General features: G+C 43.4%; 1 protein-coding gene across 4 annotated transcripts in view; it reads right to left on the reverse strand.

Annotated features, from left to right (window-relative positions):
* TSHZ2 (teashirt zinc finger homeobox 2) overlaps nt 1-14,947 on the reverse strand; it is a 420,481-nt gene that overhangs the window by 167,811 nt on the left and 237,723 nt on the right. Inside the window, exons 2-3 of one of the 4 annotated variants that reach the window (XM_019726069.3) lie at nt 5,121-8,196; nt 3,341-4,526 (exon numbers count right to left, since the gene is read on the reverse strand). In XM_019726069.3, coding sequence (XP_019581628.3) covers nt 5,129-8,196 — 3,068 coding nt within the window. In that variant the 3' untranslated portion in view covers nt 3,341-4,526; nt 5,121-5,128. Of the gene's footprint in view, nt 1-3,340; nt 8,197-14,947 lie in introns of those variants that run through there. The other 3 variants (XM_019726070.3, XM_019726068.3, XM_019726067.3) reach the window with 3 other exon arrangements.

The raw sequence follows: 14,947 nt of genomic DNA on the forward strand, positions 1-14,947 counted from the left end.
TGCTCAATGATCTCAGGGAGAACTTCAACAAAGACATAGGAAACATGAAAGTGGAGATAGAAAACATAAGAAAGAACCAGTCAGAAATGAAGAATAACTGAAATGAAGAATACATTACAGATTAGATGAAGCAGAGGATCGAATCAGCAATTTAGGAGATAAGGTAGCAGAAAACACCCAATCAGAACAGTGAAAAGAATCCCCCCAAATGAGGATAGTTTAAGGGGCCTCTGGGATAACATCAAGCATACCAACATTTGCATCATAGGGGTATCAGAGGAGAAGAGAGAGAGAGCAAGGAATTGAAAATCTATTTGAAGAAATAATGACAGAAAACTTCCTTAACCTAGTGAAGGAAATACAAATACAAGCCCAGGATACACAGAGTCCCAAACAAAATGAAACCAAACAGGTGCACGCCAAGACACATCATAATTAAAATGCTAAAAGTTAAAGACAAAGAAAGACTCTTAAAATCAAAAGAGAAAAGCAGTTAGTTACCTACATGGGAGCTCCCATAGATTATCAGCTGATTTCTCAACAGAAACCTTGCAGGCCAGAAGGGATTGGCAGGGAATATTCAAAGTAATGAAAAGCAAGGACCTACAACCAAGATTACTCTACCCAGCAAAGTTATCATTTAGAATTGAAGGATAAAAAGGTTCCCAGACAAAAACAAAACAAAACAAAAAACAAAAGAGACAAACCAACCAACAAACAAAGAAAACAGATGAAGAAATTTATCACCACCAAACCAGCATTATAAAAAATGTTAGAGACTTCTTTATGAAGAAAAAAAATATATATAAAATTAAAATGACAATAACTACACATCTATGAACAATGCCTTTCAATGTAAGTGGATTAAATGCTCTAATCAAAAGACATAGGGTCGCTGAGTGGATAACACGACCCTTACATTTGCCTACAAGAGACTCACTTCAGATCAAAAGGCACACAGAGGCTGAAAGTAAAGGGATGGAAAAAGGTATTTTACGAAAATGGAAATGAAAAAAATAAAAAAAGCTAGGGTAGCAATACTTATACTACACAAAATAGACTTTAAAACAAAAGCAATAACATGAGACAGAAGGACCCAATAATCCCACTTCAGGATATTTATCCGAAGAAACCCAAAACACTACTTCGAATGGACCTATGCATCCATATGTTCACTGCAGCATTGTTTACAATGGCCAATGTGTGGAGGCAGCCTGGGGGTCCACCATTGGATGGATGGATAAAGAGGAGGTGGTACATACATACAATGGGACATCACTCAACCATAAAAAAGAATGAAATGTTGCTGTCTGCAACGACATGGATGGACCTAGAGGAAACTGTACTGAGTGGAGTTAGGTAAAGACAAATGTCGTATAATTTCACCTACATGTGAAATCTAGAGAACAGGATAAATGAACAAACAAAACAGAAACAAACTCATAGATACAGAGAACATTTTGATGGTTGCCAGATGGGAGGGGATGGGAGGGGGGCTGGGTGGAAAATAGGAAGGGATTAAGAAGTACAAATTGATTGTTACAAAGTAGTCATGGGGATGTAGGGTGTAGCACAAAAAACATAGTCAATAATATTGAAATGACTGTATGGTGTCAGATAGGTAGCAGATTTATCAGGGTGATCGCTTTGTAAGTATATAAATGTCTAATCACTATATTGTACACCTGAAACTAACAGCATATTGTATGTCAACTGTAATTGAAAAATAAATTAGTCCAGCTCATTTTGTTTTTCCAAATTGCCATGTAATCCATGTTGTTAGGGTTGCCAGACTTAGCAAATAAAAATACAGAATGCTGACTTGAATTTCAATCTCAGATAAACAATGAATATATATATTTTTTAGTATAAATATGGCCCATGCAATATCTGGGAATACTTAGCCTAAAACTTAATTGTCATTTATCTGAAATTCAAATGTAACTGGACATTCTGTATTTTATCTGGCAACCTTACATGCTATTCACCTTGAACATAGATTTTTATAAAATCCTCCACAACAAAGGTGGCAGTTTATTGGACTGGAATTCATTCCCGCCACCAATTTCAAGGCTAGGTGTGCTGCTATATTACATGGTAATGATTATAATTTCACGTCCTTATGCATTTTAGACTCATTGATTTGCTCTTTGTTTAATTTCTATTATTCAAGAGCATGTGGTTTTCAAAGGTATACACAAAATGCCTACTGAAATCATTTCAGATTACTTCTTTCTTACAATAGGGATGCACATTTAATATTTCCCAATGAATTTTTAATGAAAAGTTGCACTTAATATTTGGCAGAGCATTTTTCCATTTCCCAGGAAGGAAAGAAAATTCAGGTCAAAACTGCCATCAGATAGAGAAGACAGATACGGCGAATCTCCCAAAATTTCCACCATGTTTTCTAAAATGTCATGTCATTTTGTACAATTTGCGCCGTCATGCATACCAGCTGAAATTAGAGTTCCAGATAACAGTGACCTTATTTTGTGATCATTTAAAAACATACCAGGGGTGCCAAAAAAAATGTATACGCGTGACTTGTATTCATCATTTGTTATTGGTATATCTTGAGTAGTACAATTTTAATACAGTTTTTTCCTTTCTTAAAATGTGTATACATTTTTTTGGCACCCTCTGTATATGCATGATTCTAAGAAGTTAGCAAGGTGTTGCATAAATATTGTTCTGGAAGAGGATTTGAGAGTGGAGGAATTCTTTTCTAGGTGACCAAAGCATCAAAGAAGTGTGCTGCTGATGTGGGAACGATCCCGGCAGATTGGAATATCTTTAGAACACCACAAATACACCAAACACCCACACCATGTTTTGTATACACACATGTTTTTCTGCAATACTCCCTCAGAATCACGGCATCACGATGTATATATCAGGATGGAACTTGGGTTTCATATAATGATAACGCTGTAATATGGTGTTTTGAAGGTCCAAATCAGAAATATTTATTCCTGTACCAATACAGAGAGATGAGAAAAAGAGCTCTCCTATCTATGCATTTAACAGATTTGTAAGTACTTTTTGTGTAGGTTTCCCCCAAATTATTGGTTTATCTTTGCTTCCCTAGAACAGGTATGTACGTTTCAGATGTTCACTAAGGTGTTCCTTTCCTCCCCTCGCTCTGTTTACAAATCACAATGTTTTGCCTGTGATATTCATTTAAAAAAATGATTACAAACCTAACAGGTGGAAAATTGGTCTTTATTGTAGCACAAATCAACACGACCTAGTTGTCTTCTTCACCATGGTTTGGACCTACCACACTATGAGATTGGAGGTATCCCTCTTCTCTTTGGGTGTGCTGTGTATATCCACCTTGTCTTTTTTTTGAAGGACCAGAAAAGAATAATAGCAAGTTACATAAAATTTAAAATGTGATATAGCAAATAAACAGATTTGCTGAGCCCCAAGTTCATGTGTAGGTTCAATAGATACATTTCAGCTTTTCTTTCAATAGTGTGAGCTGAACAAACCATGCTTGGAAAGCAAAAGCTGAATCTGCCAGTAACACATTTTAATTATTATGACAAAAACATGCAAACAAAACAATAGTCTTCGTTTGGGCCCAGATAGCCATTAGAATTATAGGGTGGTGTCCCCCTTTATCAGAAGCTCTTAGATCTTTTCACCGAAAGTCCCAGATCAGTTGTTTTAACCTTTACTTCATTTTGACCATCCTCACACTCAGCAAATCTCCCTACCCATTGAGACATGAGCCCAAAGCTACACTATATAAATACCTCTCTCCACCTGGACTCAGACTCGTGCTGATACCTTTGTGGCTTGATCTGAAAGTCTCCTACTATAAACAAATGCTCTGACGAGAGGGGGTGGTGAGGGCTTCTATGGTAAGTTATCATTAGCTGTTTATATCTTATTGTGAAGGAATCAAAAGAGCTCATCTGTAACCTAGCATGACATAAAGTGAACTAACAAGGGCTGAACTGACATGTCAGGTTTGGTCCTCATCTTGGGGTGTGGCCCAAGGTGGAGGACATCTGAATTCGTGCGAGGGTCTCTAGCACACAGGGCAGGGGAGGGGTATCATGCTGGAGGGGAGAGGAAAGGAAGTAGAGAAAATACAAAAAGGGAGATGGAAGGGATTTGTTAAGACCCAGCCTTGAAAACATTTGAAAATGGCTAGTGTGACTCGTCTGCAAAGGGATTTGACCTTGGCCTCTGTCCTCTTTCCTGGAGGTGACGTAGATAGTCTGGGAACCGATGACTCTTCTACAATACATGGGGCAGATTATCTTGAAGCTGTGAGACCCCATGTGCATTGGCCATGGAGGTGCAGAAAGTCATTTGTTTCCTTATGTAAAATAAAGCCTCAAGGCATGCAATTGCAATCCACCTTTGTTAGAGGTGGGCTCTGGCATTAGTCTAGCCTAAGCAAAATGAAAGGATGAGAGAAGAAAATACGCCTCTTTTGTTTTCCTCTCTGTTCTGCAGAGAATAGTTTTCCACCATCTGAATAGGGCAGATGCTCTTTCATAGGAAACCTAACAGAGGAAATAGACAAAGGGAAGAGAGTGGAAGGTAGCAATTGCGGACCGTAAGCTGCAAAAAGCATCGACTACAAGTAATAATGATAAAGACAACTTTAAACTATTCCTAAAATGATTAAGAAATCTCCGTATAGTGGCTGCCCTCAGGAACTCTACAATCTTTATTCTGTTGATCACTTATTTTTTTTGTTACCACTTTATACGTCACTCGCATTACTATGGGAAGGTGAAGGGGTGAAATGGGACTGTGAGAGAACTTAGTACTTATTCATTAAAGTGAGGAGTAGCCTCGGCTGGAGGTTGCAGGTTGGGCCTTGGGTAACTAAGGGGATCGCGTATCATGAAGCAGTTATCTGTGAAGTCCATCTAAACCCATTTTGTTCTATCCCCCAGCTCTACGCTGCAGAAACTGACAGAGCGATTAGGACGCATTCGTCATGTCCTAGTCTTCTGAAACGTAAGTCCTATTCCAGCAAGCTACTGGCCTCTTGGTATGGGGAGACATTAGCTGCCTCTAAACAGACCCATCTCCCTTCAAGAAACTCCTCGCAAGGCCACTGTCACGACCAGCCGGGAGCAAACCCATACCTGCAGAGCTATTCTTCATCCACGTCTGTTACAAACTGAGAGTGGTGCTCGGGTAACTTGCTGTGCGTTTTGCTTAGGTGGAGTTTTACTGCATGTTTGCTCACAAATGTCCGACAGCACAACTTACACTTGAATTTAGAGTCTGTGTCCTCTTCGCCAGCTATGGTTTCCGGAGACCTCTGAGCCGACGACACCCGGGAGATCTCTTGTTCCACCTTGCTTTGCTGTTCCACGGCCAAGCGGGTCATGTCCTTCATTTGGAAACCTAGGTGAGATTCTAAGTGACTGATGTAGGTGGAAGGGGTTCGGAACTGGGAGGCACAGTCACTGCAATAAAAGACAGGGTGTCCTTTGTCCATGTTTTTCAGAAATTTTGTCCCGCCCGTTTTCCTAAGCTGGTATTTGACGTTGGCCAGCCAGTGGCTGATAGTCGTCATCGAGAGTCCCGTAAACTTTGAGATCTGCATTCGCTCTTGTGGGCCCAGGTCGGACAGCAGGTACTTGCCCTCTGATGTCTGGAAGAGGCTCGAGGCAAACTGAGCCTGCAAAATCAGGAGGTGCTGGGGGTTCCAGTTGGACTGCCGGCCTTTCCTTTTGTGCAACGTCGAGACTTCGCTGGACACGTCCTCAAAGCGCCTGACGTCCATTTCCAGCTTCATGGGAGGGACCCTGGAGGAAGTGGCGGGCTTCGGGGTGGTGGCTTTGGGGAGGACTTTCACCATGTCGGCGATGTCAGACAGCGCGTGCTTCTGAGGCGGGGACGTACAGGACTGTGCTTGCGAGGACTCGGCTTTCTTGCTTTTGGACTTGGTCAGGTCGATGGGCTGGTCGTTGTTCTCAAACAGGTAGCGCCTGGACACGCTGGCCGGCCTCGTGGCGGCAGGACTTAACACCGGCTTGTCCATGACGTTGAGATTCGACTTGTGGAACATAGAGATTGTGCTTGAGCTCGGACTGGAGCAGGAAGGTGAGCGCAGGGGTTCCGTGGCTTTGCCCAGGTGATTGTTCAAGACGGACTGCAGGGCGCTGAGTGGGTTGATGCACGGCAGGGCTGAGGCGTGGCTGGCGAGGGCACAGCCGTTGCTGAGAGAAGACGCTGGCTCCAAGGCCTGGGGCTTCTCTTTCTCGCCGCCCTCTTTCATCAGCTTGTCCTCCTCCTTCGGGGGACAAGGCTCCGCCTTTTTGGATTCCGAAGGGGGTTCGCTGTTGGAGAAAGAATCGCCCTCGCCGTGGCTGAAAGATGATGCCTCTTCGTGGGGACTCTCTTTCCCACACTCCTTCATGACTTCATCTTTATCTTCTGGCTCCTTCTTAACTTGAGTGTATGGGGCCAGGTGTGTGGGTACAGGCGCCAGCGGCATCACTTTCCACTTTGGTGCGATTGGCCTTAACTTGTTGGCCAGGTTAGGTCGGATCTGTAGTACCTGGGAGCCCAGAGGCAGCGAAGGCTTGGTGCCCTCTGACAGCTGGTAGGCTGCGTGGATGCTGGGGTACGCGCTCCAGCTGGGAGCCCCGTTCTGGGCCTTGTTGATGGCTGTGGTGACAGTATTTTCCAACGACTTCAAAATGTCCCCTCCACCCTTTGAGCCATCTTCCAAGTCCTCCTCCCGTAGATACTGGTATTTTATTGCAGGGTCCAACGGTTTTTGGAGAGGGTCCTCATAGTCCTCAGTTTTCACGACTTTCTCATCCTTGGTGACCTCCTCTGGTTTTTCTTTTTTACTCTCTTTCTTTAACTCAGTTGTAGAGGCTGTACAGTCGGAAGCTGAGTTACTCGATGGCTTGGAAGCCAGAGAATCACTGTTCGGGGTGTCCGACAGCGACTGCATTTTCTCCACGGCCAGGGGGTCTAACACCAGCTGCTTCCCTTTCTTGGAGGCAGAGCTGGTGACCTTGAGAAAGTGCCCCGTGACCATCATGTGGGTGGTGAGCTGCTGCAAGGTGTCGTGGGAGCTGCCGCACTCCATGCACTTTAAGATCTGGGACTTACAGGCCTCGAACTGCCAGGTGTAGCTGGCGCCGTTCTGGTAGCCATAGCGGTTGTTGGAGGTCAAGTGCAAGTTGGCGCTCTTCTGAGAAGAAAACGAATCCGCAAACGATCCTGTGGTTGAGTCAGGGGAACACGGCCGATTGACATCAAAGACACGTTTCTTCGCCGGAGTGACCATTTTCGACGAAATGGTTGGTACTGGCTCCTTCAAAGGCACTTTTTGGTAATGTTTCGTTTTTATCATGTGGACGCTCAAATCTTGGAGGGAATCGAAGGAGTCGCCACAAAACATACACTTGAGGACCTTCTGAGCATCCTCCTTATCCATATCTTGGAAGGCCCTTTTGCGGGGCTTGGAGTAGCTCGTGGGTCTAAGCTTGTCCTTTTTGCGGTTGTCATCTTGATAGTGGCCCGTTTCATTCATATGCACAGTCAACTCGACCAAGGTGTCGTAGGCGGCACTGCACTGCCGGCACCGGAATCTACTGGCCCCGGTGAAGACGGTCCCGCACATCTTACTGCTCTGCCGGTACAACTGGACCGAGCTGAACAGGCTGGGCTTCGACACGGATCTAGAAGGCAGGTTCTGCTGCAGGCTTTTGGACAGAGCATCTTGGTGCCAATCGAAATCAGTCCTGTTGCTGCCATTTCTGGCGTCACAATTCCGTCTCTCACTGTTGGACAGCTTGAAGCCCAGCCCCAGGCCCGACCAGTAGGAATCGGACAAGATGTTGGCATAGACGGCCGTCATCTTATCCATGCAATTGTGGGCCTCCTTTGGAAGCGCGGGGGGAGCGCTGGTTTTCTTGTCAGAGGCATCTCGACCACACACGCTCTTGATGTCCGACACAGGGTCACTGGCGTCGCTCAGCAGAGACTCGTTCTCAGCGTCCTGATTGGACAGGTGGCTTCCTGGAGAGTTCTGGTAGCTGAAGCAGCCTTTCTGCTCCAGGCCCGTTTCTAGCTCCTCGTCTGTCCCTGGGTCATTGCTGCTCTGAAGCTGAACCACTGAACCACTGTCTTCCTCCTCCTCCTCCTCTTCTTTTATCTCCTCCTCTTCCTGCAGCTGTTCCTCCTGGGCGTAGCCTGCAGGAGAAGAAGAAGAGATGAAATAATAATAACAGGTTACATAGTCCATCCCAGATTTCCCCACTTAGACTAAGTACTTTCCATATCAAACTGAGGAGCAATTTAATCTATGCTTTTATGAACTGCAAGCAATAGATACAGGAAAAAGCCAAATGATGTCTTTTGTGCTATCTGATTCCCCCTCTTTTTTAATTGGCAGGAGTCGTAATTCTTTACAAATGCCTAGAATCCCAAGTTAATAATTTTCATGTTTAAGGAATATCACTTTAATACTCCTATAATGGGACAGTCACTAAATTCATGCATCTGACTTTCAGGAAAGCTGGACTGAAATTCCAATTCTATTAAGGAAATTCTACAGAGAAGGACGTTGACTCATAAGAAAACTAAGACTTGACCCTTGCCATCTCCATGGGAAGGTGTACCAAGACATTTGGCTATTTTGGCATACAGTCGTCTTAATAAATCATTTTTGAATGCTCAAAAGTAATTTGGATGTAGAGCCATTATATTTTTTGATAGCCAGTGTCTTTTTGTTACAACATTTCTATTTGTCGAGAGTCGCACAGCTGGTAGAGAGCTTATGCAATATCGAATAAGATCTTCCACGGATAGCCAAAAAATTATGGAAGCTCAGCAAACATAATGATTTTAAAATAATAGCAAATGGTGTTAGAATGGGAGATTTGGGGACGATCCTATTATTCTCAAACAGTTTTATGGAGACCTTTTCAGACAAGGCTAAAAATTTCCTCTCGATCTTGTGCCTGTAATTTCAAATGCACCGTGATTTGTGGGGACCCGTCATGAGATGCCAATTATACGTTTGATTTGTGGATGCAAAATGCTATTGGGGATGCATGCTTTCCCTTCTCTGAAAGGATTTAGGACCAGTAATTGCACAGGGAAAATGAAGGCATGAGAGAGTGGGTGCAAAGGGAATTAATGGGCAAATATCCATCAGTGGAGAAGAGGAATGGGACTATTTATGCCAGGGACTCATTTTCTTCACCTGCCCTTTTTAGAGCCACATGGATAAAATGAAACCAAAGAAACACCAAAGCAAGTGAGATTCAGCCTTAGATTTGCAAGGCCTGCATGATCGCAGTGTAATATTTTCCTTATGAGCTTCTACCTGCCCTCTAAATGCAGGTGGGTTCTTGGGAGAAACCCTAGGGCAATGCTGTGATTTCTATTCACCAGGGAACGGAAAAGAGGTGATGATGCATTGGAAGTTTGTCTTGTGAGGCAGGCAGAGGGTTCGGAGAGAAGGGGGTTTGTTAGGGATAAAGGAGCTGCAGTCAGAAACTCCAAAGGCTCCCCTGCTGCAGAAGAGGAATATTTATTGAGCAATTACCCTCTCCTAAGAATGATGCTACTGTGTTTCCCTGAAAATGAGACCTAGCCAGACCATCAGCTCTAATGCATCTTTTGGAGCAAACATCAATATAAGACCCGGTCTTATTTTAATATAATATAAGACCGGTATAATAGAATATAATATAGTACCCAGTCTTATATTAATTTTTGTTCCAAAAGATACATTAGAGCTGATGGTCTGGCTAGGTCTTATTTTTGGGGAAATACAGTAACCACTGCAAATATACTCTTTCATTTCATCCAAGATCTACATCAGGGAAAATTTATTATTTTCATTTCACAGATGGGGAAACTGAGGCTTTGAGGCTAAGACATTTGCCCAAGACCACACAGCTAGTATCACAGAGTCATGACACGAACCCAGCCTGTTTGATGAGGGTATCCATGGTTGAACCACTAGGCTTCCCTTTCTTTCTATTAGCAACTGAACGAATAAGAAAATATAGCAGAGCCCAAAAGGTGAAAGGTGAAGCGGTGAATTTCACTGAAATGTCACGGAATGGATAACCACCTCAGAGAGGAGAATTATGGGGATGCTGGAGACAGGAACCCACGATTTTGGGGGCATGATACCATAAAACAAGATGAAATGTAAAAGTTCAGTCTAGCCATGAGTTTCATGGTTGGGTTCATTATTTTATTGCAATTGGTGTTGTGTTTTTGCTTTCCTAGCAAGTTGACAAGTGGATTTTTTCATTAAATTGGTGTGCTGGTCTCTAGTTCCATAAATTGATTTGAAGAAATAAAAGCTACTCAATCTAGTCAAACAACCATTAGTAAGTGATCACTACTTGCAAGAAAACCCTCATTGAAAATCACTGAATGCCTGAGTTAGACCACCCGCTCCCACCTTATCCCATTTTCTTTTTCCTGGACTAATTTGTATGTTTGCAAAAAGAGTCATACCATTAAGTTCAGGGAGAACAGCTGTTATAAGATTCACAAACAGAGTTGCTACAGAGCCAAGTGCAATACTTCAAAGAATCAGGTAAATTTTATCAACCAAACAGGGTCACTCTTGAGAATTAAAACGACTTGATGACTCAGGCCTGGGGACAACACACATTAGCCAGGAGTACTGTGGCAGGCTAACTGGGACATAGTCATCGCACTTATGGGGACTTTAATCCCAGCAACAACAAAAATGTGTGTGCGTGTACACCCACACACGCGTACACACACACAGAGAAGTGAATACATTTAGGGGAAAGAAGAGAGCGCTTTCCAACAACATGGATGGATCTTGAGAATATCATGCTAAGCTAAGTAAGTCAGAGAGAAAAAGTCGAGAACCATATGACTTCACTCATATGTGGGATATAAAACTGAAAGCAACAAACGAACAAAACAAACAAACAAACAAGCCAAAAATTCATAGACACAGACAACAGTCTAGTGGTTACCAGAGGGGAAGGGGGGAAAGAGGGTGGTAGAAGAGGGGAAAAGGGGTTAAATATATGGTGATGGAAGGAGAACTGACTCTGGGTGGGGAACACACAATGTGATATATAGTTGATGTATTTATACAATTGTACCCTTGAAACCTATATAATTTTACTAACCATTGTCACTCCAATAAATTTAATAAAAAAAGAGGGTTTTCTGTCATCACAGTTGGTTAAGGGTGTTGCTAAGTGTTATTCATCTCAGTATTTTCAGTGCCTAGCACTGGAGCTGATACTTAGCAGGAAGCTGGGAAGTAATTCATGCTATTTTTTATGTATGTTGATGAAACATACATGTGCGGATTGTACACACTCAAGTACACACACACACACACACACACACACACACACACACACACTGCCCAGCCAATATCGTCATTTTCTCACAAAGAGAAAAGAAGTGCTCTTTTTTTCCTGCTGACATTTGGAAGCTGAGCTTTCCGGACCAGCTCAACTTCACAATCTAGTTTGTCCTTCTAAATGGTTTCCCCAGAAGAAAAGTCGGAGACAGCAAATGCCTCCCCCACAATACAGATAAAATTTTCTGCTTAATTAGGCATTGACATGTTTACTATAACCTTTACAGAAGAGTAACTCGTGCTGAGAGACCCTTTTTGTCTGTTTTCTGCTACAGAACAGACTAAATCTCATGTACCCAATAAAGTAACGAATTGAAAAGCCTCATAAAAAAAAAAAGTGCCAAAGCATCCGTCAAAGTCAGTGTGATTTCACAATGGCTGAGGGTTCCAAGGAGTTTTGAAAACACATTTTAATATTATACGTTTAAAACTGCTCACTTGACTTAAGTGATTTTGTTTGCCACCGGCAGCTGAAGCGAGAGACGGAAGACAGCCAGAATGGGGGTGATCTGGCTGTGTAATGAGTCTCTGTCTCTCTCTCTCTCTCAATGACGTGTTTAATAAGACTGCTTCATGTGTAAATCTTGGTAACGTGGATGAGTGGCAAGTTTATTCTTATGAATACTTATTTAGCCAAAGAAGAGCACAATTACCCCCACGACACAATAAGAAAAGACTGCTCTCTGCAGAACCTCCTTGGTGATTCCAGGTTAAAGATCAAACATCGCTTTCCAATCCAATTTTCATCCCTTAGGCCAGCCTGGCTCTGGCCCCATGAAGCGTCCCCATTCCCAGGACAGCTAATTCCTGAGCAAACCCCGTCGTTTCTATGTCTAAATGACTGACTCAAGAGACCATTTCTCTTTCACTCCAGGCCCACTGTGCTTACTGGGCCACCAGTATTGTTCACTAGAGCGACTCAATGGCCCCGGTCTGTTTTTCAAAGAACTGCTAGAATAGTCTTTGTGGAAGGTATTAGGTGGTGACATTGCTGTTTTAACTCCTGCAGTGTCTTCCTGCTGCACTTATAATAAATTCAAACAGTGCAGAAGAGCTTGCAGGGTCTGTCCCCCACCTCTCCGCTTTGTCACTCTCGCCCCGCTCTCCGCGCCTAAGGCTCAGCAACCTCCTTGCTCCTTCTTGCACCAGCCAGTCCATTACTGGCCTGTGGTTCTTTGCAACTGCAGACTTCTCTGCCTGGAAAGTTCTTCCTCTCCACCCTCCCATAGCTGATTCTTTTTCATTCTTCAGGCTTCACCTCAAACTGTCCCTTCTCAGGGAGGTCTGTCCTGACCTGTCTGCCCTTCTCTGTGCAACTGTAGGTCACGCCCACCTCCTTCCTGAAATCCCTAGAGCACGTACTGTACTCGGAAAAGTTGTTTGTTAGTTTTGGATTGATTACCTCCTCCCTCTAAATATAGAGATAAAATGTCTGTCCCCATGAAGACAGAGACCTTGCTTCTCCCAGCGCTCAGATCACATCCTGGCACAGGACGATGCCCACACATTATCTGAGTGAGTGGATGACGAGATCAGACAGTGAAAGGGGATCATGCCAGTTGCAAACTTGGTCTCCACTTCACAGCAGTATGATTGGCACCGGTGATGGGCCCAGCGCCCCTCCCCCAGCACAGATCAGGTGTGAATTACAAGCATCCCGATCAACTTTTCTGGATGATACAAACAGAATGACATCATAGATCATCTTTTCAGAACAGCTCAGCCACCAGCTTTCTTTTTCCCTGAAATCCCTGAGCTGTGCATTTAGACTTTTAAGTATGCAGACTGCAAATAAGCATCCAGACGGCAAAGCATCAGAAAATACACTCTTAATGTGAGCAGACTTTGATTCAAAAAAGATTCACACAGGGGAACTTTGAAAGTATGCACTAATTTTGTCATGGATAAAGTTCATTAGCCGTTCCAACATGCACGCTCCATAAATATTAGGGTGGTGTTCTCCTGAACTCATTGGAAAAAGATATAGTATATGCTGCAAAGTGTTGACCTAGTACATATGAATAGAATTCAGAAATAAACCCTTACATTTTAGAAATTTCCTTTTATATTAACATTTCTTTAAAAAGGAGAAGCAATTAAAAAAAATTACCCTTTCAATTGTCCCAAAAATGTCTAGTCAGAATGACTTAAATAAAATTGTGCAAAACAATTCATGGGTGGCATGATGTTAGATTTCAGATTTTTGCTGGATGTACATTTTTGTAGTTGCCTTGAAAATCCACAATAAAGTGTTTACAGGAAAAACATTGACAGTTTTGAAAGTGGCAGTAGAGGTGGAACAGTTATAACCTCAGAAGAATATAAAACTCCAGAAGGCTGATTTTTCAAAAACGGAACCAGAATTCAACCAAGACCTCATTTAAAAACACATCTGGTGGTGACAGGATCATTTTCACCAATCTACCCCACTAAATGACAGTTTAAAATCACATGAAGATTTCAGTGTGCAGGGCAGACGTAAATGAGGGGATTGCAAAATTTTCTTGCCATGTACCCAGTAGGTACGCTAAATCATGACAAGGAGGAAGGACTCCCTGTCACGAGTCCCTAGTGTTTTGGTGACTGTGGTCTTGAAATCTGTTAATATGTATATTATTATTGGCACTAATTGGCAGTCTTGTTGGCAGGCAGAGGAAAGAGAGAGAGCATTTAGTTCGAGGAGGCTGAACTCCATTTCAGTGGTGGCCAGGCCCTGAGTGAGGACCCCTCAGGGGGCCATGCTAAGGGGGTCCGTGTACTTTGTTTTTCGGGAGGCATTAGGCCAGTGGGCTGTGGTGACCCTCACACCATCCCTGAGCACAGACTTTGCTTTACAGAGAGGCCAGCTACCACGGGCCCAGGCTCAGTCTCCCTGCAGTCTGGAGAAATCTTCGAATTTCATGCCCATTTCTAAACAGGAAAGATTTCCACAAGAAAACCAGAAATGACAGCTCATGGATGTTTATGCCTGCCACCCCACACCACATAGAACTCATTCACACGAGTGTGGCTTGCACACGTGGGTTGAGAGAGAAGGGCCTGTGCCCTCCTTTATCTGAAGGTCGGAAGCAAGCCATTTGGATTGTTTGTCTAAAGGAATGCTGAAGAGGGCAGGGGGCGTAACAGCTGGAAGCTTCTCCTGAGCCCCTGAGGGCTCTATGGAGGTGGATGGAGAGCTTTCTGAAGGTCATCAACAACATCCCTTTCATTATTTCCTGCAGACCATTCCGTGAATTAGAAAACTTTACGTGGATGGTGGGTGCATAACAGGGGGAGTTGGTAGGAAGGAAAACGTCCATTTACTTCACGTGCTCTCATTGTGGGCACTTTCCTGGGCCCTCGGCACAGCTCTTCGGATGACAAAGTTATTTTCTCATCAGGCTTCGTGATGTTTTCTATGTCCTGGTCATCAGTGAAAGAGGACGAAGCTAGTGTAAGTCAGGGGACGTGAGTGCTCTGTCAGCCCTTTGTGGTGCATGTGTTTGTTCATTTGATCAAGAAATATTTTTCACGCAGCTATCACATGCAAGAGACTTTAGCTGAGTTTCATTGGGACTTCCATCA

This window comes from Rhinolophus sinicus, chromosome 13 (assembly GCF_057876585.1).
Source record: "Rhinolophus sinicus isolate RSI-liver-muscle chromosome 13, RSI-T2T, whole genome shotgun sequence".
Taxonomy (NCBI): Eukaryota; Metazoa; Chordata; class Mammalia; order Chiroptera; family Rhinolophidae; genus Rhinolophus; species Rhinolophus sinicus.